Below are 25,956 nucleotides of genomic sequence, written 5' to 3' on the forward strand. Positions count from 1 at the left end.
GTTGGTGGATGGAGCGAGACATGATGTCCCAGATGTGCTCAATCGGATTCAGGTCTGGGGAACGGACGGGCCAGTCCAAAGCTTCAATGCCTTTATCTTGCAGGAACTGCTGACACACTCCAGCCACATGAGGTCTAGCATTGTCCTGCATTAGGAGGAACCCAGGGACAACCGCACCAGCATATGATCTCACAAGGGGTCTGAGGATCTCATCTCGGTACCTAATGGCAGTCAGGCTACCTCTGGCGAGCACATGAAGGGCTGTGCGGCCCGCCAAAGAAATGCCACCCCACACCATTACTGACCCACTGCCAAATCGGTCATGCTGAAGGATGTTGCAGGCAGCAGATTGCTCTCCACGGCGTCTCCAGACTCTGTCATGTCTGTCACATGCGCTCAGTGTGAACCTGTTTTCATCTGTGAAGAGTTTTCAACAGTGGCGAATTTGCCAATCCTGGTGTTCTCTGGCAAATGCCAAGCGTCCTGCACGGTGTTGGGCTGTGAGCACAACCCCCATCTGTGGACATCAGGCCCTCATACCATCCTCATGGAGTCGGTTTCTAACCGTTTGTGCAAACACATGCACATTTGTGGCCTGCTGGAGGTCATTTTGCAGGGCTCTGGCAGTGCTCCTCCTGTTCCTCCTTGCACAAAGGCGGAGGTAGCGGTCCTGCTGCTGGGTTGTTGTTCTCCTACGGCCTCCTCCACGTCTCCTGGTGTACTGGCCTGTCTCCTGGTAGCGCCTCCAGCCTCTGGACACTACGCTAACAGACACAGCAAACCTTCTTGCCACAGCTCACATTGATGTGCCATCCTGGATGAGCTGCACTACCTGAGCCACTTGTGTGGGTTGTAGAGTCCGTCTCATGCTACCACGAGTGTGAAAGCACCACCAACATTCAAAAGTGACCAAAACATCAGCCAGAAAGCAGAGGTACTGAGAAGTGGTCTGTGGTCCCCACCTGCAGAACCACTCCTTTATTGAGTGCGTCTTGCTAATTGCCAATAATTTCCACCTGTTGTCTGTTCCATTTGCACAACAGCTGTGAAATTGATTGTCAATCAGTGTTGCTTCCTAAGTGGACAGTTTGATTTCACAGAAGTTTGATTTACTTGGAGTTATATTGTGTTGTTTAAGTGTTCCCTTTATTTTGTTAAGCAGTGTATATATGTTTGTCAGTCTGCCCTGTGCTGGACTGGCGATCTGTCCAGGGTATTTCCTTCGTTCCGCCCAATGATTGCTGGGATAGGCTCTAGCTCCCCCGTGACCCAGAAGGATAAGCAGTTTAGAAAAGGTGTGTGTGTGTGTGTGTGTGTGTGTGTGTGTTTTGTGTAATAATTTATACTTACAGTTGTAAATGTGTCACGTACTTGTTATAGGAAGGTTACTTTGTTGACCTGCACTGGTTGCATGAGGACAATAGCAAGCTGACAAGCAGTAAACCTACATTTCCCAATATGTTGTGTTCTGGCATGATGTTAGATATAGTCTATTGCTGACAGCAGTACAGTCAACATTCTGGATATTCCAACCTGCTACTGCAATAAAAACAAAACTATAACAAGATTGCACACATTAACAAGAACATGTGTTAACTTAAACCCAACAACCAATGCAATACTTTCTTACAGAGCATGGCTCCTCTCAACATTTGCTCCAATAAACATAAAATCAGATAGCTGAGATGTACATGACAAAGACAAAAAAAACACACTAGCTAACTTAAAAACCCAAAAAAGTCCAGGATCCTTAGCTAAAGCATACTGTCACAGCAGGCATGGAAATTGACAGTATGTAGATCACTGCCAACAACAACCCAGAAATTTTCTTCACCTAGGACTGACATTTTGTAAATGTGGTTGCCTTGCGTATCCATTACTTTATTAGAGTATCAGGTCTTGCTTTTACAGACCCCAGGCACGTCTTATGTATATCTGTTGCTTCAAAGTCAAAGTAAATGCGTAGAAATGCTATTCTAATGTTTACAAAAAAACTTGACTGAGTTAATGGAGGATAGTGATTAGAAGATAAAAAATGGATATTTAGAAAGTAAGGTCACTACTAGTCATGGGTCTTCACTATATGGTAGATGCAAACCCACTCTAACAAACCCAACTGCCCAAACTCTAAGTAACTCCACTGTCCAACATGAAATGACACAATAAACACATTCATACACACACCTTAACCCAAGAAACAACGACATTAACAACATTAAACAACTACATCTTTGGGACGTGCGGCAGAGGTCTGCATACCATGTCTCTGGAGCCCCTTCTGCTAACCGGAGCAAGCAGCTGCTGCCACAATATAAATAAACTGGAATTAAACTGAATTGAACCATGCTAAAACGCACAATGAAAAGGAAACCACCTACCCACAAGCTTCAGCCAAAACAAAAGCCATCCATATTTATTCAATTCAAAATAGAATCTGAGTCATGTTTATAGGGCTTAAAGATCTAGAAAAGGTCACCAGCACCTCATACTGTATTCATATCCCGTGGTGTTAGAGAAAAAAAGCAGGAAAAAGGTAGCATGTCTCGATATGACCTTGCCCATATTTCATTTATTTCATAACTCTTCAGCACATTCTGGTAATTCTAACTAGAGTTGAGCACCAGTGCAGAATGCAGCCTTAAGCGGGGTATTATACTTAATATGATGTGCCAGGAAGCCGCGCAAGTCACCCCGAGAGCTATCTCTTTGAGTAATACTATTAGGCAGGGTTATCCACACTTGACAGTGCAACTGGCATTGCATGCTATGACATCCCTCCAAGATACTCAACCCTTAACTCGGTCTACTGAGTGGACTGATCACATGTGCTTGACGCTCTTTTTTCTGGTGGACAGAAGAAGGCCCCCTCACTTTTGTTCCAGAGACTCTTTCCATTCTCTGATTAGAATGAATCATGATTGAATATCTGTAATCCAGCTTTTCATGAACATTTCTTTTGATTGATTTTGACCCCCACCCACTTAGCGGCCGGTGATTTGGGGTGGGCAGTTGCTGTAGGCTGTGATTACTCTCTCTTCTTAATCACTGTAGCTCAGAGCACTGTGTCCAGAGCCAGCTTTAACAGGGAATGGTTCAGTAGTATGACCTGTGGCCAGGCCCCAGCCCCTTACTCCATGACCTGTGACCTACTGCATCGCATCTGTTTGTACAAGACTCATGATATCACCATGGCAACAGGCCAGAGTGTAACAGATGGCAGGAGCATAGTCTACAGCAGTTAAAGAGGGAATGCTGAGACCAGAAGGGGGAAAGTGGGTCAGGATCAGCCTGAACACAGCCACATGAGCTGGACACCAGACTGCGCTTTGTACCAACCACACACATACATATACATTAATTAATTAATTAATTAATAAATACCCACCCTGGAAAAAAAAGATGTACGTTTGTGTATGTTGGGAACATTATCTGTCTGCTTCACATATAACTGTGAAAAGAGCTTTTTTGTCTCGGAGATTAACCCTGAAGCACGTTACGTAACTCATAAAATCATCAGAATCAGTTTCTGGCTATTGTAAAAATTTCTGAAGAGGTAATACTGAAATAGGTCTCCACCAGTTTGAGGAAAGAAGTACACAGACACAACCTGACACTTCAAAAATTATGGTTACTCAATTTTCAGTAAATCAGAATGAGAATCAATGTCTTACTATACTTGGAGAAGGGATAACATATCTGTTTACACCATCTTACAGAAGTGACTGAATGTAGTGTTATTATGTATTATGTAGTAAATTCTGTTTTTTTTTCTCGAAATGTATATAAATGTAGACAGATCCATGGGTGGAGTTAGTTCTATGATTATCAATAAAAGTATTCTTCAGTAGTAGTGAATGATATACCAATTTATGGAACATATCAGATTAAATTCTTCATAAGGAATGAGTTTCTTATTACCTTTATTCCAGCATGCCACACGTAAGTCTAGGTCTTGCCACATACAAATGGTGCAAAACACAATATGATTAGCCTGTTTAGCTGAATGTCAGAGTTGGGGATGTTCCAGTCACCTCCTCACCCCCCAAAGTGCAGTCAGTTTATTGTAAAGAAAGCATTAAAATATGAAGAAACATGGAGAAATATGAAAGGGATGGCCAACTTCTTGGGGCTAGCTTTTAGCCTAGCATGGACACCAGCCAGCATCCTGCACTTCTGTTTCTTCTCACATCGCCTGCAGTGCCGCCTCCTTTGGGCCAGGTTGCAACAAGCTGAAGACAGGCTGCTACTGACAGCATGAAAGACTTTTTGCAGCAGCAAATTCCAGCAGTGTCTGATACTTATATATGTAAAGAGGAGCGTACGGTATGCACATTTGAGACAAATTACAAACACTTTAATTTTTGCCAGGCCCAGAGGAGTCACTGCGTGCTTACACAGATGCACATATTTTGTTTTCATTGTTTTACACAATAACAAAATGATTTAGATTTGCCTCATCTGTCAAATATGGTTCTACATAAAAGTGTAGGGACAATAATAAGCACCTGTTATTCTACAAAATACAAGCGCATTTATATATACTGACCAGCCACTTCATTACCACATAGGTGCAATTTGTAGTTCTACAATTACAGACTGTAGTCCATCTGGTATTCAGACCTTGTGCTAGCACTCAACCACCATTGGCTCCTCTAAATTGCTAAGTAGTATGTTTGAAGAAAAATGGAACAGCATTTGATATGAGAACACGCTGCCAAGGTCATCGCTAATTCTGAAAGCAAATGTGACTCTTCAATCCAGACACCCAAGCTGAAAAGAAGCTTGTTTCTATGACAGGACAATGTTCAAAAACATACCTCAAAATCCACTATGAATTACTTCAAGAAGTGCAAGCTGAACGGCCCTCACAGTTCCCTGACCTCACTGAGCATCACTAAAAACTGTGGGTAAATCGTAAATATGCTCTACAAGCACGATTACCTAAGAATATTGCAGAACTAAGAGCTAGCTAGAACTACACTATATTGCCAAAAGTATTCCCTTGTCTGCCTTCACACGCATATGAATGATTGACATCCCATTTTTAATCCATAGGGTTTAATATGATGTTGGCCCACCCTTTGCAGCTATAACAGCTTCAACTCTTCTCTAAGAAGGCTTTCCAGAAGGTTTAGGAGTGTGTTTACGGGAACTTTTGAACATTCTTCCAGAAGCGCATTTGTGAGGTCAGATAAGGCCACTGATGTTGGATGAGAAGGCCTGGCTCGCAGTCTCTGCTCTAATTCATCCCAAAGGTGTTCTATCGGGTTGAGATCAGGACTCTGTGCAGGCCAGTCAAGTTCTTCCACACCAAACTCGCTCATCCATGTCTTTATGGACCTTGCTTTGCCATGTTGGAACAGGAAGGGGCCATCCTTGAACTGCTCTCACAAAGTTGGGAGCATGAAATTGTCCAAAATCTCTTGGTCTGCTGAAGCATTAAGAGTTCCTTTCACTGGAACTAAGGGGCCAAGCCCAACTCCTGAAAAACAACCCCACACCATAATCCCCCCTCCACCAAACTTTACATTTGGCACAACGCAGTCACACAAGTACCGTTCTCCCAGTAACCCAGAACGGTTCTCCCAAACGCAGATTCGTCCATCGGATTACCAGACGGAGAAGCGTGATTTGTCACTCCAGAGAATATGTCTCCACTGCTCTACATTGAAGGAAATTCCTGGAAGGGTGAAAATTCCTAAAACAGAAAAGACTCCTAGCCGACTTCAAAAAGCACTTGCAAACTGTAATATCTACCAAAGGGGGTGTTAAACTTTTGCATGTACCACAAATAGTATTTTATAATTCGTTTATTCAGCTTCTAACAGGGATTTCTCAAAATCTTTGTTTGCCCTTTGTTATCACAGGGTTGACTGCTGAATAAAAGCCTTGTAGCAGTCCAAAATAATAAAATGTTTTTCAAAGCCTTGTCCAATCCCTTCATCATTAAAAAAACATTTAAACTTATCCTCATGTTATTATGCATCAGAGCAAAATATATGAAAATCTAGATAATTAAGCAGGTGAAATAAACTTGATAAAAATGAAAGCATGAATGATAACTTAGTTGTGTTAGGACTAATAAAGTCAATCGGCTGGTAATAACTTGAGGACTTGCAGCATTGCTCAGTAACATTCCAATAGCTATTACTGAAACCTCCAATGAAAGATTCTCATTGCAATTTTGGTCAGCAATATTATTGTTGCATCCTTTTTTGTGTCATGTTGTTCTGAGAGCTCCACACTTCCTTTGGGAATTATGGTATGCCTGTTTATTTTAAGTCGAATTATTATGATTTGGTAAGGACAGACTGTAATGGCGGCAATGTGATACAAAACAAGGCATGATTCTCTGAGGTGGGAAAAAACCCAAAAAATGAAGTGTTATGTGATATGGAAGAACAGCTTATGACGTGAATCTGAATATCAGGACTAATTAATCCAGTATTTACAAGGAATCCTGTTTATAAAAACAAACACATGCTCATTCAACATAGAAAGAGAAAAGCGAAAGAGGACAACTAGGTAGGTAATCTTAATATATTGCTATAGTATTAGGCCTGAGGATTACACATGGAAGTATGAATAAGACTTAATTCCTGCTATGAGTAACTACATTTTCACAGTTGGGGCTCGTCCACCAGCCTAAGCATTCACTTCTGAGGCATAATCTTTCTAAAATGAGGATTTGTGGCATAAAAACACCCAAAGCTCTCACTGAGGCCAATATCTCACACACAAATATGAGCGCACACACATACATACACACAAACACACACACACACACACACACACACACACACACACACACACACACACCCCTCTACTTTGAGAGAGTACACACAAAACTGTCTGCTGGTAATAAATCTGAACCTCTTGACTGCTTTTCATAGCAAATGAGACCTTTTGGATGACTAAAGTTTGACTAATTAATACTAACTACATAATCATGATATTGCTGATTAAAATAAATTCAATATACACAACATTTTACAGCACCATATCTAAGCTAAACATTTTTTTAATTCAAAATAATCAAGATCATTTATCCCTTATGTGAAATCCCTTATGTAAATTGAACAAATAGTGACACCACTCTGGTCAGACTGAGGTCACATTTTCTTCTGTTCAGGTTTTATTTCTCTTTGAAACACTCTTTTGTTTACTTCTGCATTCTGGATCATCATCAAGTTATTTGACCCACTCCTTTTTGGGGGTTACAGATCACAGAAATACTCATTGATATTCTGCTATAGACTTTACTGGTACATTTTGAGATTCTGTTCCTCAATGACAGCGAGCTCCAATCTCCCACTCTCTCTGTCATGCACATTGGGGGTGAGGTTTTGGAGTTGGTATGTTCTGTTTTTCCAAACAACACTTCTTACGTTTACTGAAAAGTTGAGCTTTCCCCTCATCTGTCCACAGAACATTGCTCCAGTAGTGCTGTGCTACATCCTGGTGGCATTTAGCAAATTTGAGATGGAAATGTGAGTTTTTTGCTTTGTTTTTGGTTTCCTCTGGGTTGAGCTTCCATGATCACTCTTGTCCAATGCTTCTCTTATGAACACAGCTATGAAATGCAATTAGGTGCCTGCAGATCCTCAGCTGTCAACCTAGCATGGTATGTCATTTATTTGAGGATTCTATTGTATCTTGCAATGGTATGTGCAGAATGCCCACTGCTAGGAGAAAAAGCTGTGGTGATGAATGTTTTTTTGTAAACTATCTGCCTGACTGTTGAGTGATGAAGGTCAAAGTCTTCAGAAATCTTTCTGCAGCCTTTCCAACTCTTTTTCTGCCATGTTCCTTTGCAGTCCCTTTTGATTGGGCCATACTGCACTTGAACAGAAGTCCGTTATGAAGATTAGATAACTGATTTTTTTATACAGCTGTGCAAGTCAAACCCACATCTGACCCCTGAACCTGACTCCAAATATCCTCTTTTTCATTATCCTAGAGGGTCATTTACTTTATCCATCAGTGATCTTATCTGTTGGACCTATTTGTTCTCACAGTGATATGAAATGCTGTGTGTTCTGCTTATTGAATAAGACATTACTTTGTGTTCCTACTATTTTGACTTTTCTGGAGATCAGATCCCATTTTTTAAGGACAATCTGTTTCTCATAATTCGAACAGTATATACTAACGATGTTCACCATAAGTTGTTTGTGGCTGTGCCTTCGGTCCCACATCCCATCTTTCTGACATCGCAAACTGAACGTCTGGCTACAAGAGCATAACATTAAAATTTGTGCCATGGGGTCTAAACCCTTGTGACATGTGGCCAGGGAAAATACTCATGCCCAACAGATGACTTGAGCGAGAACAATTCATTAAATGACATGCTGTAATCTGTCTGTATGTACTGTGGTGACACACTGGCAGCGTAGGACATAAAGCACATACAAATAATTGCAGAAAAAATCCTAAATCTAAATCCTGTCAAACACATTGTGCACATGGCACTGTGGGAGCTGTTGCTTTGTTCTCTCACTCGTGCTGATTGCTACAGTTTGGATGGCTATTAAGAAAAAAAAGAAATAAAACGCCAGATGTTTCTGGTGTTTCTGTTTAAAACCAATCATAAGCTTGCATTTGCTAGGCAGACAAAAAGTACAGCAGTAAAATAATGGTAGCCTAAAAAGCTCCACTATTGCATCATGAACAGCTTTGTTATATCAACTGACTTACTACACAATAGTTGTGTAGAATATTGTACTTTAAAACTAAATCATAACCTTATGAAGTCAAATGTACTATATTCCTACATTTCCTGAGTTCTTGTAACTGAGTAGCCGTATTAAATTGAGGTGAGGACATGCTGGAGAAGCCTTTAGGGATGCACAATGATATCAGAGTCATTCAGGATACTCAGGTAACTGCTTAACAAAATTATGAGCCTCAGACAGACGTTTAGATCTTTGATGACATCTTTGTTGTATTCCTGAGGAGCTGAATGTACGGGTGATACTGGACTATACTGTGCTGAAAAGTGAATTTCATTCATTTTGTAACTCTATGGAAATAAACGTGGCATTTATCGCCAAACCAGGTGGATCAGCTTTCCTATTTCTACACTGTAGAAATGTTTATGTATCGCCATTGATTTTAGCAGAAATGTACACTGGCTACTGTGTACATTCTCATATCGGTGCATCCCTAGTTTTCTTCTTTTTCCTCTCTGAGGTTTGCAGACCATTCAGTAGACCATATCACTGTTTTGGGGCTCAGTGGGACAGCTGTTTACCTTCTATGCATACTGCCCAGCCTGTTTAATGGGTATAAAACAAACCCAGCCTCAGTAAACACACATTTTACTCCTGTAAAAACAGTTGTTTCAATGCATCTCTGGAGAACATCAATAATCTCAACTTACCTGGCACCAGGAGGGCAGTCATTAGAGCAAACACCAACGCCAAAGTCATCATAGCCTCTCTTTTCCGAAACCTCAACTATTCACAGTGGTGGATGTGGTAGAGGGCGAACTTCAGGTTCAGTTATTAACTGAGGAACGGACCAAACTCCCATTTATCGGGAGAAGTTCTCTCGCGGTCGGGAAAGAAAAAAAGAGGCGATGGGGTCTCCAGCGCTGTTCACTCTCGCTTGGTCACCGAGTTCAGCCTCGTTTTCTCTCACAGTCCCGCACAAACTGCCCGGAGCCCGCCTGGAAATGGGAACTTCAGAGCCGCGCGTGGGCAGAGGATCGACCGTAAATCAGCTTAGCGCACAGGCCTCTGAAATGAATGACAACAACAACCCAGTCTAACGACATCTAACCATGTCTGCTGTGGTGCTCTGTTCTGCTTCCAACTTACTTCTTGACGTCCGGTGATAGTTAGCCTAGCCGTGCTCGCTCGCTCTGCTGTAGGCTTGACATCGCAGTCCAGTCAGGTAACTGTAACTGTAGCTCCGACTAAAAGTCCGCCTTGCCTCACTCTCACGGCCGAACGAGTCACAAACGCTCCGAAATAAGTTCTTTTGTTCAGTCACACCACCTTAAAACAGACAAAATGCCGCGAACTGTCTTCTCGCTACAGCTCGCCTGTGTTTCTCTTGATGAAGGTACTAAAGGCGATTAGAGTCCTTGTGGAGGAGGAGGTGGAGTTCAGCTGAGCGAGCTGACATGATGCTAACGGGCAAGTGTGCGCGAGCCTGGGGTTGTGTTCTTCGCCAGCTTCTCATTCTAATTCTTTCGTTCCACCTTAAAGGGCGCAGCAGTTCCATTCTGCTGCCTCACATTTAAGGTGGAACGGAAATTCGAAAAATACGCTGGCGAATTGAGTGTGGTGTGTAGGTTCACAGCTGCTCCAACTTTCTGTTCATTGCGAAATACGTGCCTGGACAAGCCTTAACCTACATGAACCTCTTCCATAGTCAGCCTAGCTTTCAAGTTGTTATTGCATATTAGCTTGAATATTCATTCAGTCTTTGTAAGTTCACACTGCTGAACCCCCTCAGGCATTTATAAGTTTACATTGTAGGCCTAATTCTTTAATGTGTAATTTTTAGACCAGAGGATACCAAAAAGAGAGGAACAGCACCTAAGAACATTCAGGTAGTATGCAAATAAATGACGGATATTCTGAGGGGTTCCACTTCAATTCTAAAGGGAACTCGGTGCTGGAGAAGTGTTGGTACTTTTTTGTAGTGCTTTTTAATACTTTTTCTTCTACTTGAGTCATTTTTATGAACTAACAAATCTTTTATTATTAGAGATGCTCCTCTTCCCACATATCGCTGCTGTCGGAACAAAACCTTGTATCTCCAAAATGGTAACTTTACAGGAGAAGGTGAAAACATACATTACTTTCAATGTAAGTCAATGGAACCAGAGCTTTTTTCCAAGTCATTTTTGCACGTTTATTTTGGACCATCCTTCATGAAATTTATACACAATATAAAGACTAACAAGCATTTTCAGTTTATGTCAAAAACTGAAAATCGACAAAAATGGAGATACAAGGTTTTGTTCCGACAGCAGCGATATGCTCCTCATCCATGAGCTGTGATAATCACCCTTTACACATTGGGTTGGGAGCAGAGAAAGCAGAGAGCATGGAGACCCCTGGACTGGGATTGGAAACAACCACACAGCAAACTCATCTGTGTTTTCTGTATGTCAGTGTTTCTGTATCTCACATGTAAAGAAACCATCTCCCCCATGTGGTCAATGGATGCTCACGCAACCTAAATCATTTCAGTGTCTGAAACCAGTGCAGTTTTTCCCCCAATCATCCATATCAGATAACTCAGGCTATTTAAGATCCAGGAAATTCCGTTGGTGGCCTGGGACCCTCCTGCATTGTGTACTGTCGATTTTCCTTTCCTTAAATACATGATTCAGCTCTCTGTGAGCTTGGTAATTAGCGAATGAGTCCAATCAGGTGAATTGGAGCAGCCTGCAGTTCAGGGATGGTGCAGAGTCACTGCTTCAGTAAATAGTCCAGGCTAAAAATGATAGATGGAGCAAAAGCTTGACTCAGTTATGAAAAATATCTGTTTTTAAAACGTTTAATGTCTGGCCTGTACATGTTTGACTACATGGAAAATGCTCTCACGGGCTGCAGGAAAATGCTTGTATTGTCCTCCGTTTGGCCTAGCGCTCGTTTTTTTTCCGAATAAATGAATAGCATTTAATCAAAACTGAACCATATGATAAAACGGAACTGGCATCTCTCTGCTTTGTACCAGGTCACTTCTGTAAGGTGTATGCATTCATGGTGGTAGGCCCACATTAATTAACACAATCAGTGATGATCATTTTCTGAGAATCTTTCAAAACTAAAAGAAGACATGTTGTTTCATTTTTATCTGGAGTGGCGACAATAAATGAACAGCTCCGTGTCTAGCCTCTACATTCATCTCCACTTTTTATCTGGGTTGTTGGGTCTTATTTTAGAATCTTTTCAAATGCAAAAGCTTCTCTCAGATCTCTGCTGTCATTATCATCACATGAGCAAAATTAACAATTCAAATAAGCCCTCGAATTAATGTACCAATTTGAACTGTTAGCTGTCAGAGCTTTTTAAGCATAGGCTTCTCTGCCATTTCCAAATCTCTTTCACAGTGTATGCTGAGCTTTTCATGCAGTGCCCATTTTTTACCCGACTTTGTGCACACTTTGTTTCAAGTGAATGAAGATTCCTAAAGGAATCTTTATTAAGTGTTGTCCTTTTAAATTAACATATAATTTATTAGTTGTGGTACTATGTCCTCAATTTCAATTCGAAAAACAAATATGCAGTGCACTAGTAATCCCACCAATACTGACTCTCTCAGAAAAAAAAAAATTCAAGTGCTTTCCGAAGTGGGATAGGAGATGATTAGGAGCTTTTCCAGGAGGACAATTCATACATCATTAAATTGTAAAATTTCTTGTGAAGTCCACCAAGGTTCAGTTTTAGGGCTTCTGCTGATAAGTAATTATACGTTTCTGTTTCACCTGAAAATCAAGACACTATTGAGACACTAGGCTTAGCAGTAGCAGTGGGCAATTTGATGGTGCTTTATTACTGTCATCATAAATTACATCCCAGTATGCTTTTCAAAGCTTACCAGGAAATCATGAGTACTTCAGTGTCACTGTATTCATAACAGTTATTTAGAAATGGGACACTAATTAGGTTTCTGTCCCTTTCCGACTTAAAATATTAACAGAAATACTTAAATATGGTGAAACTAACGCGTATCTTGAGAATGTCTTCAAATATTGTGGTATTATATTTTTAAGAATCAAAATTACTTAATTTTGCGAAGTATGTTACACATACGAGACATTTGGTATATAACATGTAATATACTTAACAGATCAGACAGCACACAGGGATGCATAAAAACAAAGAAAATATAAAAAACAGAATAAAGAAAAAGAGAAATCCTTGCTAACGTTCCGCCTTGTTAACACAGTTGTTACGAGCAGAGTTGATTACTGTAATGCACTACAATTTGAACAAAATGCAGCAGCGTGGGTGGTAACAGCAAACAAGAAAGAAAGCACACAAGTTTAAAAGAACTGCATTAGTTATGTGTATCTATTAGGCCAGGTGTAGTTTCATTAGTTTTTAAAGCTGTAAAAGGCTGAGTAATTGCATACCTTACAGAATGTCTGTCTGTTTATGTTCCCACTTGTGATCTTATCTGGAGGTACTGGTGTTCTGCAGATACTCTGTAAATTACAGAGAACATAGTGAGGCTTCCTTCTGTTTTTATGCTTCTAAGCTGCGTAACTCAATTCTGTCAAGTTCAGTACACACTTTTAAGAAACATTTGAATTCATATCTCTTTAATTTAGCTTCTACTTTTCTTTTTTGTACTTGTCATTTAAATTTAGTTAGTTATACAGTTATTGTTATAATTTATTTATTTTTAACTAATACTCTTAACTTTCATTTAAGTTGTGAACCTGTAACAGAAATAGAAGACACTCACTACACTTTGTTAAGCTTTATTAAACTTTATTGTCTTTTATTATGCTTGTTGAACTTTGAGCTGCAACATGTCTGAAAAGCGTTCTATAAAAAATGTATTACCTTGGAGTTTGCTGAAGGTATTTGAAGACAGATGAATTCGTTTTTTTAAAAAAAGAATTGCAGCAGGTTTTCAAAATTTCTGTCATTAAATCGTTACAATCTAAACTAAATCATTCAGAGTGGTTTGATGTGAAATGCTCCACTGTAGAGAAATAGACCTGTTCATTGTGGTGGTGATAGGAACCAGAGTTTAATGTCTCTGAAAGCTCCCGCACAGAAAGTTGCAATTATGACAGTGTTACGAATACTTTGTCTAAAGCCTTATGTCTTATTTGAGGGACTGAACTGGTTGAAAAAGATGTGCAAATCACTTAAACCCTGGATTTAATTGAAAATAGTACAAAGACAACAAATTAAATGTTGAAACTGACAATTTATATTGGTTTTTGAAATATATATGCCCAGTTTGAATTTGATGCCAACAACATGTTCCAAAAAAATTGGGACGGGGCAAGTTTACCACTGTGTTTTATCACCTATTCTTTTAGCACCACTCTGTAACTGTATGGGAACTAAGGAGACTAACTGCTGTAGTTTTGAAATATGTTTTCCTATTCTTCTTTGATATAGAATTTCAGCTGCTCAACATTTCGGCCTCTCCTTTGTCATATTTATCATAATGCATCAAATGTTTTCAGGGGTGACAGGCCTGGACTGCACGCAGGTCAGTTTAGCATCTGGATTCTTTTAATACAGAGCAATGCTGTTGCAATGCATGCAGAATGTGGTTTGACATTGTCTTGCTGAAATAAGCAAGACCTTCCCTGAAAAAGACAGCATCTGGATGGCAGCATATGTTGCCAAAACATTTATATATATTTCAGCATTAATGGTGACTCATGCCATGTGCACTAATGCACCTCTATAACATCATGAATACTGACTTTTGAACTGTGCACTGATAACAATCTGTGTGGTCTTTAGCCTGGAAGACAAAGTGTCCATGATTTCCGAAAGGAATTTCAAATGTTGATTCGCTGGACCACAGGATACTTTTGCACTTCCCCTCAGTCCATTTTAAATGAGCTTGGGCCCAGAGAAGGTGGCAGCGTTTCTGGATCCTATTTATATACAGTTTCTCTTTTGGATTTTAGATTTTTAACGTGCATTTGTTGATGCTGCAAAGAACTGTGTTTACAGACAGTGGTTTTCAGAAGTGTTTCTGAGCCCATGCAGTGATTTCTATTGCAGAATCATGGCTGTTTTTAATGCAGTGCTGCCTCAGGGCCCAAAGATCATAGCAAATACTGTATTTTTGCCTTTGTCCCTTGCAGATATTTTTCCAGATTCTCTGAATCTTTTAATGTTATTATGTAGCATAGATTATGAAAAGCAAATGTTTGTTGCTATTTTAGGTTGAGAAACATTACTCTTTAATTGTTGCACTATTTGCTCACACAGTCTTTCACAGAGAGGTGAACTCCTCTACATCTTTACTCTGGGATGCTCTTTTCATACTTTTTGTTGGCCCTGCCCCAACTTTTTTAAAAAATGTGTTTTTGGAATCAAATTATAAATAGGCATATATTTTTCAAACAGCGATACAATTTCTCACTTTCAACATTTGATTTATTGTCTTTATGCTATTTTCAATTAAATATAAGGTTTAGATGATTTGCACATCACTGCATTCTGTTTTTATTTACATTTTGCACAGTGTTTTTTGACCAATGTAGGTGAACAGGTGATTCTGCATAGTAAACGAAATGGCTATATTTCTGTATACAGTGAATATTGTACATCACTACTGTAAAAAAAGTTGGTACGTTTAGAACGGAACATTTCGCAACGCACCACAATGAAGGATGTTTTTTAGTTGTTTACATCGTCAGTCATGCAGAATTCTTTTTAAAAATCAATAAAAATTTGGTGGAATCCCCTTTTTGGAGAAGAGAGACGTTAGTATCTTTAAAAGTACGCAGGTAGATGTTTTGTCCAGCAGGTGGCAGTCTGAGCCAACAATTGTTCTGAAAAATGTTCAGCAGCTCCACAGAAGGGAGGACACGAGGACGTTTCTGATCAGTGATAAGAGCATAATGAACGCGAGAAAACAAAAACAAAACATTTTTGGCAACTTTTCTGATCAGTGCTTTCTTTTCGGTAGAGTCTACATTTCCGAAGCTTCGAGGAATGAACCACTGTACTGTTAAGTCTGTCTATAGCTTTGACGTTATAAGCGTCGATTATTACACTAGAGGACAGTTATCATACAGAGTGGTATTGGGATGTGCCGTAGATATTTGTCGAAGAAAGATGTTTAACCTCCTACCTAATAATCCTGTGCTGGTATCTTGGTTTGGCCCACTGCAGAGGAGGAGGAGGAGGAGGAGGAGGAGGAGGGTGGGGTGGGGTGAGGGAGCTGCTGCAGCAGCACTGCAGAGAAGGAAGAATCCAGGCTGGTCTGGGATCTGCATATATAGAACCACTTAGGTGGAACTGGAGCCTTCTTTTTCTTCTTTTTGGAGCCTTGTGCCCTGGGAAGAAAGCAGCTGAAAGGATGAGGTTGCTGAAAGGACAGGTTAGATATAAGGGATGCTTCTCACATTTGCTTTCATTGTGGATTCGCAATGAAACAGGCACATGTAAAGCTCATTGCTAATTCATTTGCTATGGTTTCACAGTTGGGTGGTGATGCCTTTTTGTCATATACCCTTAGACCATTACAGACTGTTACATCTGTATACTGCAAATTTGTCTGTTCTCTGTCACCTCATACTCGTCTGAACGCACTGTGAATTTCCTGTGTTTCCATCTCTAATAGACCTGAAAATAACATCTTCCTTTTGTATCACCTTCTTCTTTATGCAAAAACACAGCGTGCTGCAGTGAACCTGCTTGTGTGGAATGTTGCTTTGGCGGGTAAGCTGCACATAATGGTGCTTCCCTCAAATTCCCTTATGATTCATTGGAAGTAGGACCATGTTTACTGCATTAGGTAGTGAGTTGCTGAAATAGTTTTCAGCTGATATGAAAAATATTCAAAATACAGTGTGATATTGTAATTTATGTTTTTCAGTTCTAATCAGCCCTGTTTTATGTGATGATGACGATGATGACGACGATAGTGAAGACATAATGACTGTGTGCCAAGAGGAAGATAAAGACCTGAGAGTGACCTGCCCCCTACGGGCCAAGCCAAACTACCACACCGAGTATGAGTTCTCCATGTCCAAGGGCAGCAAAGAGATCATCATCAACACCAACGTGTCTGGAACGATGCCTGAGCCCAAGTTCAGGCATAATACCCGTGTGGAACAACTGGAACCGTATGGATTCCGGCTGACCATGATGAGGTTCACCCTGACAGAAAACACAACCTTTATGTGCAAAGTGACCAAGGCAGAGATGCGGCTGTTTGTTGAATTAGGTACATGATCACTTCCTTTTAATGTCTTGTTGCTCTTTTATATATATATATATATATATATATATATTTTCATTCTGTGTTTTTATTTGTCCTGAATATGTTTGAGTGATACTAATTTCTTCAAAGTCGGCATAATAGATGATGTTTTAGTTCATATTTGAAAACATTAAAAGATGCTTATAAAAAGTAATTAAATCTGTAGGCCTCATTTGGCTCCTTTGAAAATCTGCAGTTTATTATTTGGCCAGACAGTGGCAGTACATACTTTCCACGAGTGGTCAAACATGCTAAACTTAGGAGTATTCCACCGATTTTCGAAATTTCTGTATGACTCAAACTTTGAGATTTCTTTTGTAAGTACTTTAGAGTGGTTTGGTGTGCAAGGGTTCTTTGTAGACAAATGTATGAACTCTTGATTTCTTTACAGTGGGGGTTGTGGGAACCAGGGGTTCAAATGCAAATATAGCCATTTCATTTACTGTCTAAAATGACCATTGGAGCTATGCCTGTCTTCTGAGTTTTCATATGTAATATTGATAATGGTAAAATTCTGGTAAAAAGAAAATGCTTTCTTTGGCCATTATTTTACTCTGCAAGTATCTCTCCACCTAATCTCTTAAATGGCCAAGACCTGCCAGCAGGCCCTATGTTTTCCAGTTTAATCTGAAGTCCCTATAGTTACTGAATAGTAAGCCTAAGTATGTAACAAGCTTGGGATTTTAAGGGGCTGTGAGTGTGATAATGTAATCATCAAATTACCCAGGCCTACTTAATAATAGTGTTCCTCATGTTAACCTCTTAAACCCAAAGGATTCAGAACATTTATTAAATAACTGTTTGGATAAATGGTTATAAATGGTGGTTATAAATCAGTGGGTAATTGCTTTTACTTGCTCTCTAAAGGTGTCCTTCTCACCTTCCAGATTCTGTGCAGGCCTGCTCTGCCATCAGTCTGTTTCTCCAGAGTTATCCGTGGCTGCTGACTCTGCTGCTTCCCTTTGGCATCATTCAGCTAATGGAGGCCCTTTAAGAAAAAACTTGAATCTCTGTTTCTTTGCCAGCATATCAATGTTGTGTCACTGATGAAAGCAGTGAGAAATGAAAAAAGGGGCGTGTTCTTATATATCTCTGTAATTCTGCAGCACTGTTTTAGATATGCTGCCTTTCTTATGTATGTGCTATACTGTACAGTAAGTGCCAATAGCTGCCTCTATGATGGTATCTGTTGTTACTTTTGTTGCTTTACCATGTGGCTCATAACCTGCTAAGTCTGCATAAAACTATCTTGTTTGTAGTTAGTACATCAGATTGGATAGTAGCAGCCTTTATTTGGTATACATTAACTGCATAAAGTCAGTGACTGCATAAAGTCAACATCACATCAGGACAGATCAGGCAAACACTCACATTATAAACCAGTGTAGTTTTGTGGATGGATAAGATTATGGAACATGATTTCTGTAAGTGTGCTGCAAGTGTTTCTCACTCAAAGTGTCTTTTTACCTCAGCACCTTATGCTCACTCTATTTGTAGTGTGTATGCCTACTGCTTTTTTATGACTTTCATAGAAACATAAGCAAGTTGATGCTATTTTATGGGCCTATAAAATAAAAAGCAAAGTAGAAAGTAAGAAACAGGACAGATATCATATTTACATGAGCTATCATTAACCCAGATATACTTAGGCCTGTCATACTGAATGTGTTAAATAGTTAACCAGCCAAATGGAGATGAAGTGAATCACTGCTCAGCCTGCCCTGTTAGCAACGCAGTAACTAGAAAGCCTTTTCAGTCTGCTTAAATTCAATTTAATGCTTGCATACACTGTAGCTCACAGGTCTATTGCACTGCACTTTTGCTGCTATTATAATATGCTTGTAGTGTTCTAATAAAAAAGGTAGAAACACAGTGCTGGCAATGAATTCTTTTTGAATTGTGAAATATATAGTACTGAGCCCAACCTTCATTTACTGAATTTCTGGGCAAAACAGCCATCAAGTGCAAGCTATTGATTTTTCAGCATCACGGAAAAAACATTTAATTTATATATGTGGCATGCGCCTGACCCCCAGGCCCCGACAATTATGGCTGCGAGAGCCAGCAGGAAGGTGGGGCCCGAACACCCATCGGTGACGATCAGATAGCAAAGTAACATTAAATCAATGTTGATTCACCGTTGTCCAGTTCAATGCAGAACTGTTGTATCAGCATTGATTTCTGACGTTAATTCACCGGAAACGTGCACATACTGTTCAACGTTAAATCAACGTTGAAAATCCGTTGAAACTAGACACTAGATCAACTCGGTTTCAACCTTTATCTAAACATTGCTAGTGAGGCTGTTTCAGTGTTTACATCACACATATAACCCTGTTTTTATTATAATAATTACTCCATTTAATAATAATAACAATAGTAATACATGATTTTATTTCATGAAAGCACTTTTATTTTTTTTGTGTTAAAGTTTTCTTCATAGGAGAAGGTTGCAGTGACATTTGCTCAGGGGTGTGGGTGTGATCAAAAGGTGCAGGAATGCTCCTGCTGCACTGCACCTAACAAATAAAGAGAACAAAAACAGATGGAAAGCTGTATTAATTTAATGTAACCGCCACCTATATATGTTGCTTGACAAAAAGAATCAAAACAAAATGACCATACCTGAAGTCCTTCATATTCCCTCTCTGACACATATTATTGTTCCAACAGATGCCAGCTTGCTGCTTCCTGTAATTTACTTCTGGGGAGCAGCTGAAACAAATGCACGTGAAAGCGATACAGTGGAATACCTTTTTAAAGAGCCCACCTCAAACACTTATCTTAAACTTTATTTTATCCCCCTGTCCCTCCACTTACAACACGCAATGTGCTTTTATGTACCAATATTAGTCAGAATTCAAATATTTATTATTCAGTACAATTTTACATCCTTTATTGATTCCTTAAACAGGCTGCTTGTGTCTTTGTGACTGATATATGTAAATGAGCTCTGATTGTTCGACCTGTTCAAAAAGCTAAAACACTCCTTATAGCTTCAACATGAATGGGTGGGGCTAAACTGATGAAGGCTAAAACAGGTGTATGTATGTCAATATGTTGGTTTTGTGACATCACAGAAACAGTGACCCTAACAATGTTTACACAATACATCAACTATTTTATTTAAAGAAAGCTAAAGGTATAGGCACTTAAAGGTATAGGCACTTAAAACACTGGAGTGGAGCCCAGATTTTGAAATGCAGTGATATGGATATGATTTTGCTACACACTTAAAAAAGATGGCTCTTCAAGAGTTCTTTAGTAAAGAAAATAGTTTTATATAGAACAATGAACAGTCAAAACCCTTTGCATGAATAAAGGGTTCTTTGTATCATGAAAAGGGTTCTTCATATTGATGGACTATGTGCTGAAGATGGTGCTATATAGAAGCTTTTTAAAAAAAAGGAATTACATAACAACAAAGAGGGTTCCGCTGCAAGCTTTCATGAAGGGTTCTTTGAGTTGTATATAGAACCATTTTTCTTACCCTTGAAGAACCATCTAAGTGTGTAGGTCTAAACTTTATTTATTGAATTTAGTTAGATTTTTTTGCTACCGTAGCTTTGTGTCTTTTGTAAATTTTTGTTTTTATTTTGAGAAAAGACATTTGGGTAGACAACCCAGATTCCAAAAAAGTTGGGACAACGGTGCAACATAAAAAATAAAAACAGAATGTAATGATGTGTAAGCAATATAAACCCTACATTTAATTGAAAATAGTACAAAAAAAAACATCAAATGTCCAAACTGAAAAATGTTATCGATTTTGAAAAATATATGCCCATTTTGAATTTGATGCCAGCGAGACATTTCAACAGGGAACATTCCAATGCACCAAATGCTGTCAGTGGTGATCCCCAAAAAAATTCTAATTTTCACTCATAGGACCACAAGATACTTCAACTCAGTCCATCTTAAACAGTAGCATTTCTGGTTTCTAGTTTTAGAGTTTTAACTTGAATTTGTGGATGCAGCAACAAACTTCAAAGAAGTTTTTCTGCCTGAGGGCCCGAAGATCATAGCCATCCAATATTGCAATCCAGATTCTCGCTAAGCAAAGATTATGCTCACGTTAACTGACTTACCAGAAAGGTAGTTTTTAGTTCAGCTGACAGACACAGCTCAGAGTATTTAAGCTAAAATTCACTTGTGACCGTGGTTTTAAACTTTATTTCACCGCTGCAGAAGTGAGTTCATCCTTGTTCCACTTGATCCAGTAATGTAGCTCTGGTGAAAAGAGTTTTCGGTGTTTTTTAAGCTGCAGTTTCCGTCATCACGCATCAGTCATCTTAGTAATGAGCAAAAGCTAATGTTTCGAAGAGGCTTTACTGTAGCAGGTTAATACAAATGGTAGTTAAACGGGTATTGTTCATTGAGTGAGTATGAGTTGAATATGCACAGCTTGAAACGGTCGCATTTGGATTAATGGTCACAAGGGGGCGTAGTCAGGGCAGACAGCCCTGCTCATTACATGTTTTACTGGTCTCAAATGATCTTTTCCTCGCTGAAACTCCCACTTAGGATTTTTATCTTATTTAAGTAATTTATGACACAAAACAAGCACAAAAAAACACTGATTAAATTATTACAATGTTGTGTCAATAGTCAACTTTTTTTTACTTGTATAAGGAAATAGCCTCATGTTACATTGCTTTATTTCAGGTTTTTTGAAATGGTTTGAGATGGTATTTGGTAATATTGAATTTAGGCGAATCAGTTGTTTTTCCTTATGTTTCTTAAAAGTGGCCTTTTTCTTATTTTGCCTATTTCAAGAATTCTTACACAGGAAAATTTGCTTAGCATGTTGGCAGATTGTTTTAAATATATGCTTATAAATTAGCATACTTAAGGAATACATCTTGGTTTTTGGTCAGAAAACAATATATGCAACATAATTAACATTTATAAATACAGATAAAAAAACAAACAAACAAATTAGTGGAGCCTAGCAATTACAGCCACAAAGGTGTTTTGGTCATATACTATGGTATGCAAAGAAAGCCCACAGAGGAAATGCCTAAGTCCCTGAAAACAATGCCTTTTTGTAAGCAGGTCTCATAGAGCTTTGCCACACATAGGTCAGATGCTCTCAGTCAGTCGTCAGTTTCAACACTCAGCCAAACAGCCTATTTGCTAGCAGAGTTAGTGTGGTTGAAGATAATAACTACAATTCAACATTGATTCAACGCATGTCACAATATACTATAACAATGACATTTGAAATAAAATTACACAGAAGTATCAACAACTAAATACTATATAATTAAATATCATTTTATTGTAGTCTATTTACTGTATTTACTGTTTTTTTATATTACTTTATTACAGCTTTTGTTTTCTGAAGACCTGCTTTCTGTTTTTAAAAAAAAATCTGCAGGGATATTTTTCCACACCTCCAAAGCTCAATTTTAAAAGTTGGTCGCACTTTCTGCTTCTCACAATCCAAGTAACCACAAACACATTCAGTAATGTCGAGGTCTGGACTCTGGGGTGGTCAGTCTGTTGTTCTGTTTGTTTGATTAGCTAAGTTACACCCTTTTTCTCTATTGTTTCTCCTTTCTTCTCTATCTTTTCTCAGTAACAGCGTCTTGGCAGCTACACATCCTTTCAGACTTATAGTGTTGGGTTGTCTTGTAAGTGAAGGATGGAGAGAAACCCCTGTGAATTGCTTCAGATCTGAAGTGCAGTTTGATTTTCTCTCTCAAAAATGAAAGTTTAAGTTCTGTTTATATGACGGTGACAGTTATGGTGGTCTCCATGGAAAGTCAAAGGAAAATACGTCTTGGTGGTCTACTAGGAAAATAAAAAATAATACTAATAATAATAATAACACTGGAGTTCAAACATTTGAAATTTTTTCACCCGTTTTCCTTTGACATTTTCCCTCCTTATGCAAGTGAATTCTAATCTAATCTCCTCAAAACAAATCCTGAAAAAGGAATTACTTGTTCTTAACAGCTATTTTGATTGGAGAAATGAATTATGCTGTACTAGATTGTAGGCCAAATAGTGAATCTCTCTTCAGGCTGCAATCCTGGAATTGCCACGTTGATCATTTTCTGAGAAACGAAAGCAAGAATGCCGGAAACACCCTGTGAATCAGCAGACAGAGATTATGCCACACCTGCAGTAAGTCCCAAGCTAAAGAAACGAAAGGGAAACTATTTTGGTTACACAAGTGGAGAAGAAAGTTGAGGTAACTGTTTCTCTTGCTTTTTAATAAAAGAAATTCATAAACTTTGACTTTAACAAAAAGAAGATCATGGTTATTTGAGTAATGTATAATGTATTTCTATATCTCTGATATATCCTCTTAGTTAACCCTTTGAACCATTAGCTTAGTATACAGTTCCTGATCTTCAGATTGTTCAGTATCTATTATGAACTGTTTGGTAAATGCAGTGAGACTAATATACAAGTTATGTAGATGTGAGAGTGAGGAAGTGAAGTGTGGGCCACATGCAGGCCTGTAGGGTTTAAAGGGGTTTAAATACATGTGCCTGACTTCTGCATAAGAACTGCATTGCCACAGGACATAACAAGTTACCAGAACTTAAACCTGACTATTCTCATGTTCAGAAACAAAAGAGGAAATATGCCGATCAAGTTCAGCGGATGGGAGGCCTGCTATGAAAAAGCAAAGCACCTACACCCAGGCCAGGCACCAAAAAGAAGTCATGGCTACACCATGTACCATGGGACTCACAAGAGCAATGCCCCAGCTATCATATCAACAGGATTCAGACCCTCTATGGGAGGAACTCTAGGACCTGGAGTGTACTGCAGCAGGGACATTAACAAGGCTATGGCATACCCAGGGTCCTGTGCGACCAATGACAGGGTGGTGCTCAAGCTGAGGGTAAGAGTGGGCAAAGTGAAGAAGATTGATGCCCAAAGCATACACCTGCAGACCACATGGCATCAGAATGGATACGACACAGCTTGGTTACCGTCCACTATGGGTGGCTATGAGGAAGACTGCGTGTGGGACCCGAAACGGCTCACAGTGGTTGGTATTGCACACTGCACAGACTCTTCCACGAAGACTTCTCTGGAGAACCTTATAAAGCAACAAGGAAATGGAACAGGGCAGGGTCAGACCGGGTCAGTGGGTGTTCCATGTACAAGCTGTGGGAAGCAAACCTTGGACAAACATACTGTGGAGAAGTGCTGGGCCTGTAAAATAGCTATATGTGCTTTTATGGATAAGCATGTGTGTTTGAAGGTCTGATTACTGACCTACATGTTTACATGAAGGAAACATAAGCTTATCAATCTGGAGGAAAAAAGTGAATGAATATTAATGAAAGTGTTTTTTTTTTTTTTTATTTGTAGTGTTTTTTTGTAGTTATAACTCTAAACAATGACTAGTTATGTTCATGTTAAAAATGAATAAATAAACAAACAAACAAATAAATTAAGCAATTAAATTAATGTTTCTGCATTTGTCTGAATCTATATAAGTGTGTCTGCTACTGGAAACCTTGAAACATAGTTTCAAAACACAAGTTCTCAGAAAATTTCCATTTTCTTCATTGACCTACAGCACAGCACGATGAGTAGCTTATGTTGTAAAGCAGTGAGAGATTTTGAAAAAGTAGCATGTGACATAGATTGTCATGACATCAGAAACATAATGGCACCTGTCATGATAGTTTCTTGTAATGATAACATGACACTGAATAAAATATATCTAAACAAAATTTGTCATCACCGCTCACGACTGCATGTGGCATCTGCCATGATCCGTTTATGCCATGGTTATGTCAATATTATCTAGCAGATAAAAAATAAATAAAATGACAAACTCTAAAATAATGTTATCTGGATTATCACATTATTTTTGAGATTGCAAACTGAAAGTTTCATTTTCTAGTCAACTTTCTTATAATGCTTTATAGATATGCATATACAGTATGTGTACATATATATGTCACTGCTGTCGAAACAAAACCTTGTGTCTCCATATTGGTTGTTGTTCAGTTTTTGACATAATTTGAAAAAGCCTATTGGCCTCTACACTGTGTGTAAAATACTGTACAAAGTAAGATAGAAAACAAAATGACTAATTTAAAAAGGGCGAATGGTTAATATATCTTTTTTTGTTGGTCAACTCTGAACCTAAACATTTAAAAATGTCCTTTATCATTCTGGGCTGCGCTGCACCTCAGTCAGAAACCAACAGGAGCAGCAAAACCTGTTTGAGAGTAAAATCTCCTATTATCTGCACATATTTATTCAGTATCATTATATGCCATTACATGTGCCTCTTTATACAGTCATCATTGCACTGCCTATTTCATCTCAGGTTATAGATAATATTCCAGATTTTTGTATTTTACTATTTGTGCATATGCCTGTAGACAGGATTTTTAAAATATTTATTATTCCTGTTATATTGCATCACCCTTATTACTGTTACTGTCCTGTGTTGTGTGAGTGCTATCTATCTATCTATCTATCTATCTATCTATCTACCTCTCTTCTCTGTAGAGCTGTATAATTACTGCAAAAGTATGGTGCAACTATGTGGCTGGGTAGGGATTGTTATTACATAAATTCTAAATACAAGCTCTTTAATTTGTTTAGGTATGAAACTGACAACTGAAAAATAATAAGTAGAAAATCAAAAGTGAAAAATACCTGCCTCATAATAATTGAATCAATTGATTTGTGTTCTGCTGCAGTACAGACTGAAAGGAAACACTGACAGTGGATTACAAATATAAGAACAGAAAAGGGGGAATGCAGGTTTGAGGGAAAAAAAAACATTAATCATATCATTGATATTGTGCAAAATTATAAAAGAAACTTACATTATCTGAGTGAAAAAAGGTTCCTTGATTTGGTTTGTTCATTTAAAAAAACAGAAGGCTGGAATGAGTGAGGTAGCTGCAGGTAGAGCAGATCAGGCCCAGCTGTGATCCAAGGACATCAATATCTGAGTAGTGAAGACCTGCTGGAGTAGTAGAAATACTCTTCCCCAGACGTTACCTCACAGCTAAACTCTAAATC

The 25,956-nt window shown here is 38.9% G+C and overlaps 2 protein-coding genes across 4 annotated transcripts in view; one reads left to right on the plus strand and one right to left on the minus strand.

Moving 5' to 3' along the window:
* Positions 1 to 13,120, minus strand: part of nectin1a (nectin cell adhesion molecule 1a) — a 43,249-nt gene extending 30,129 nt beyond the window's left edge. Inside the window, exons 1-2 of one of the 3 annotated variants that reach the window (XM_037546259.1) lie at positions 13,100 to 13,120; positions 9,383 to 9,740 (exon numbers count right to left, since the gene is read on the minus strand). In XM_037546259.1, coding sequence (XP_037402156.1) covers positions 9,383 to 9,434 — 52 coding nt within the window. In that variant the 5' untranslated portion in view covers positions 9,435 to 9,740; positions 13,100 to 13,120. Of the gene's footprint in view, positions 1 to 9,382; positions 10,130 to 13,099 lie in introns of those variants that run through there. The other 2 variants (XM_017718936.2, XM_017718937.2) reach the window with 2 other exon arrangements.
* Positions 13,121 to 23,087: 9,967 nt separating this feature from the next.
* On the plus strand, positions 23,088 to 24,634 carry LOC108440197 (gig2-like protein DreN). Its single transcript, XM_017718960.2, has 2 exons — positions 23,088 to 23,137; positions 23,521 to 24,634. Exon 2 carries the CDS (start codon positions 23,537 to 23,539, stop codon positions 24,170 to 24,172), a length of 636 nt encoding a protein of 211 aa, XP_017574449.1. The 5' UTR covers positions 23,088 to 23,137; positions 23,521 to 23,536; the 3' UTR covers positions 24,173 to 24,634.
* The last annotated feature ends 1,322 nt before the right edge of the window (positions 24,635 to 25,956 follow it).

Source organism: Pygocentrus nattereri, chromosome 16 (genome assembly GCF_015220715.1).
Source record: "Pygocentrus nattereri isolate fPygNat1 chromosome 16, fPygNat1.pri, whole genome shotgun sequence".
Classification (NCBI taxonomy): Eukaryota; Metazoa; Chordata; class Actinopteri; order Characiformes; family Serrasalmidae; genus Pygocentrus; species Pygocentrus nattereri.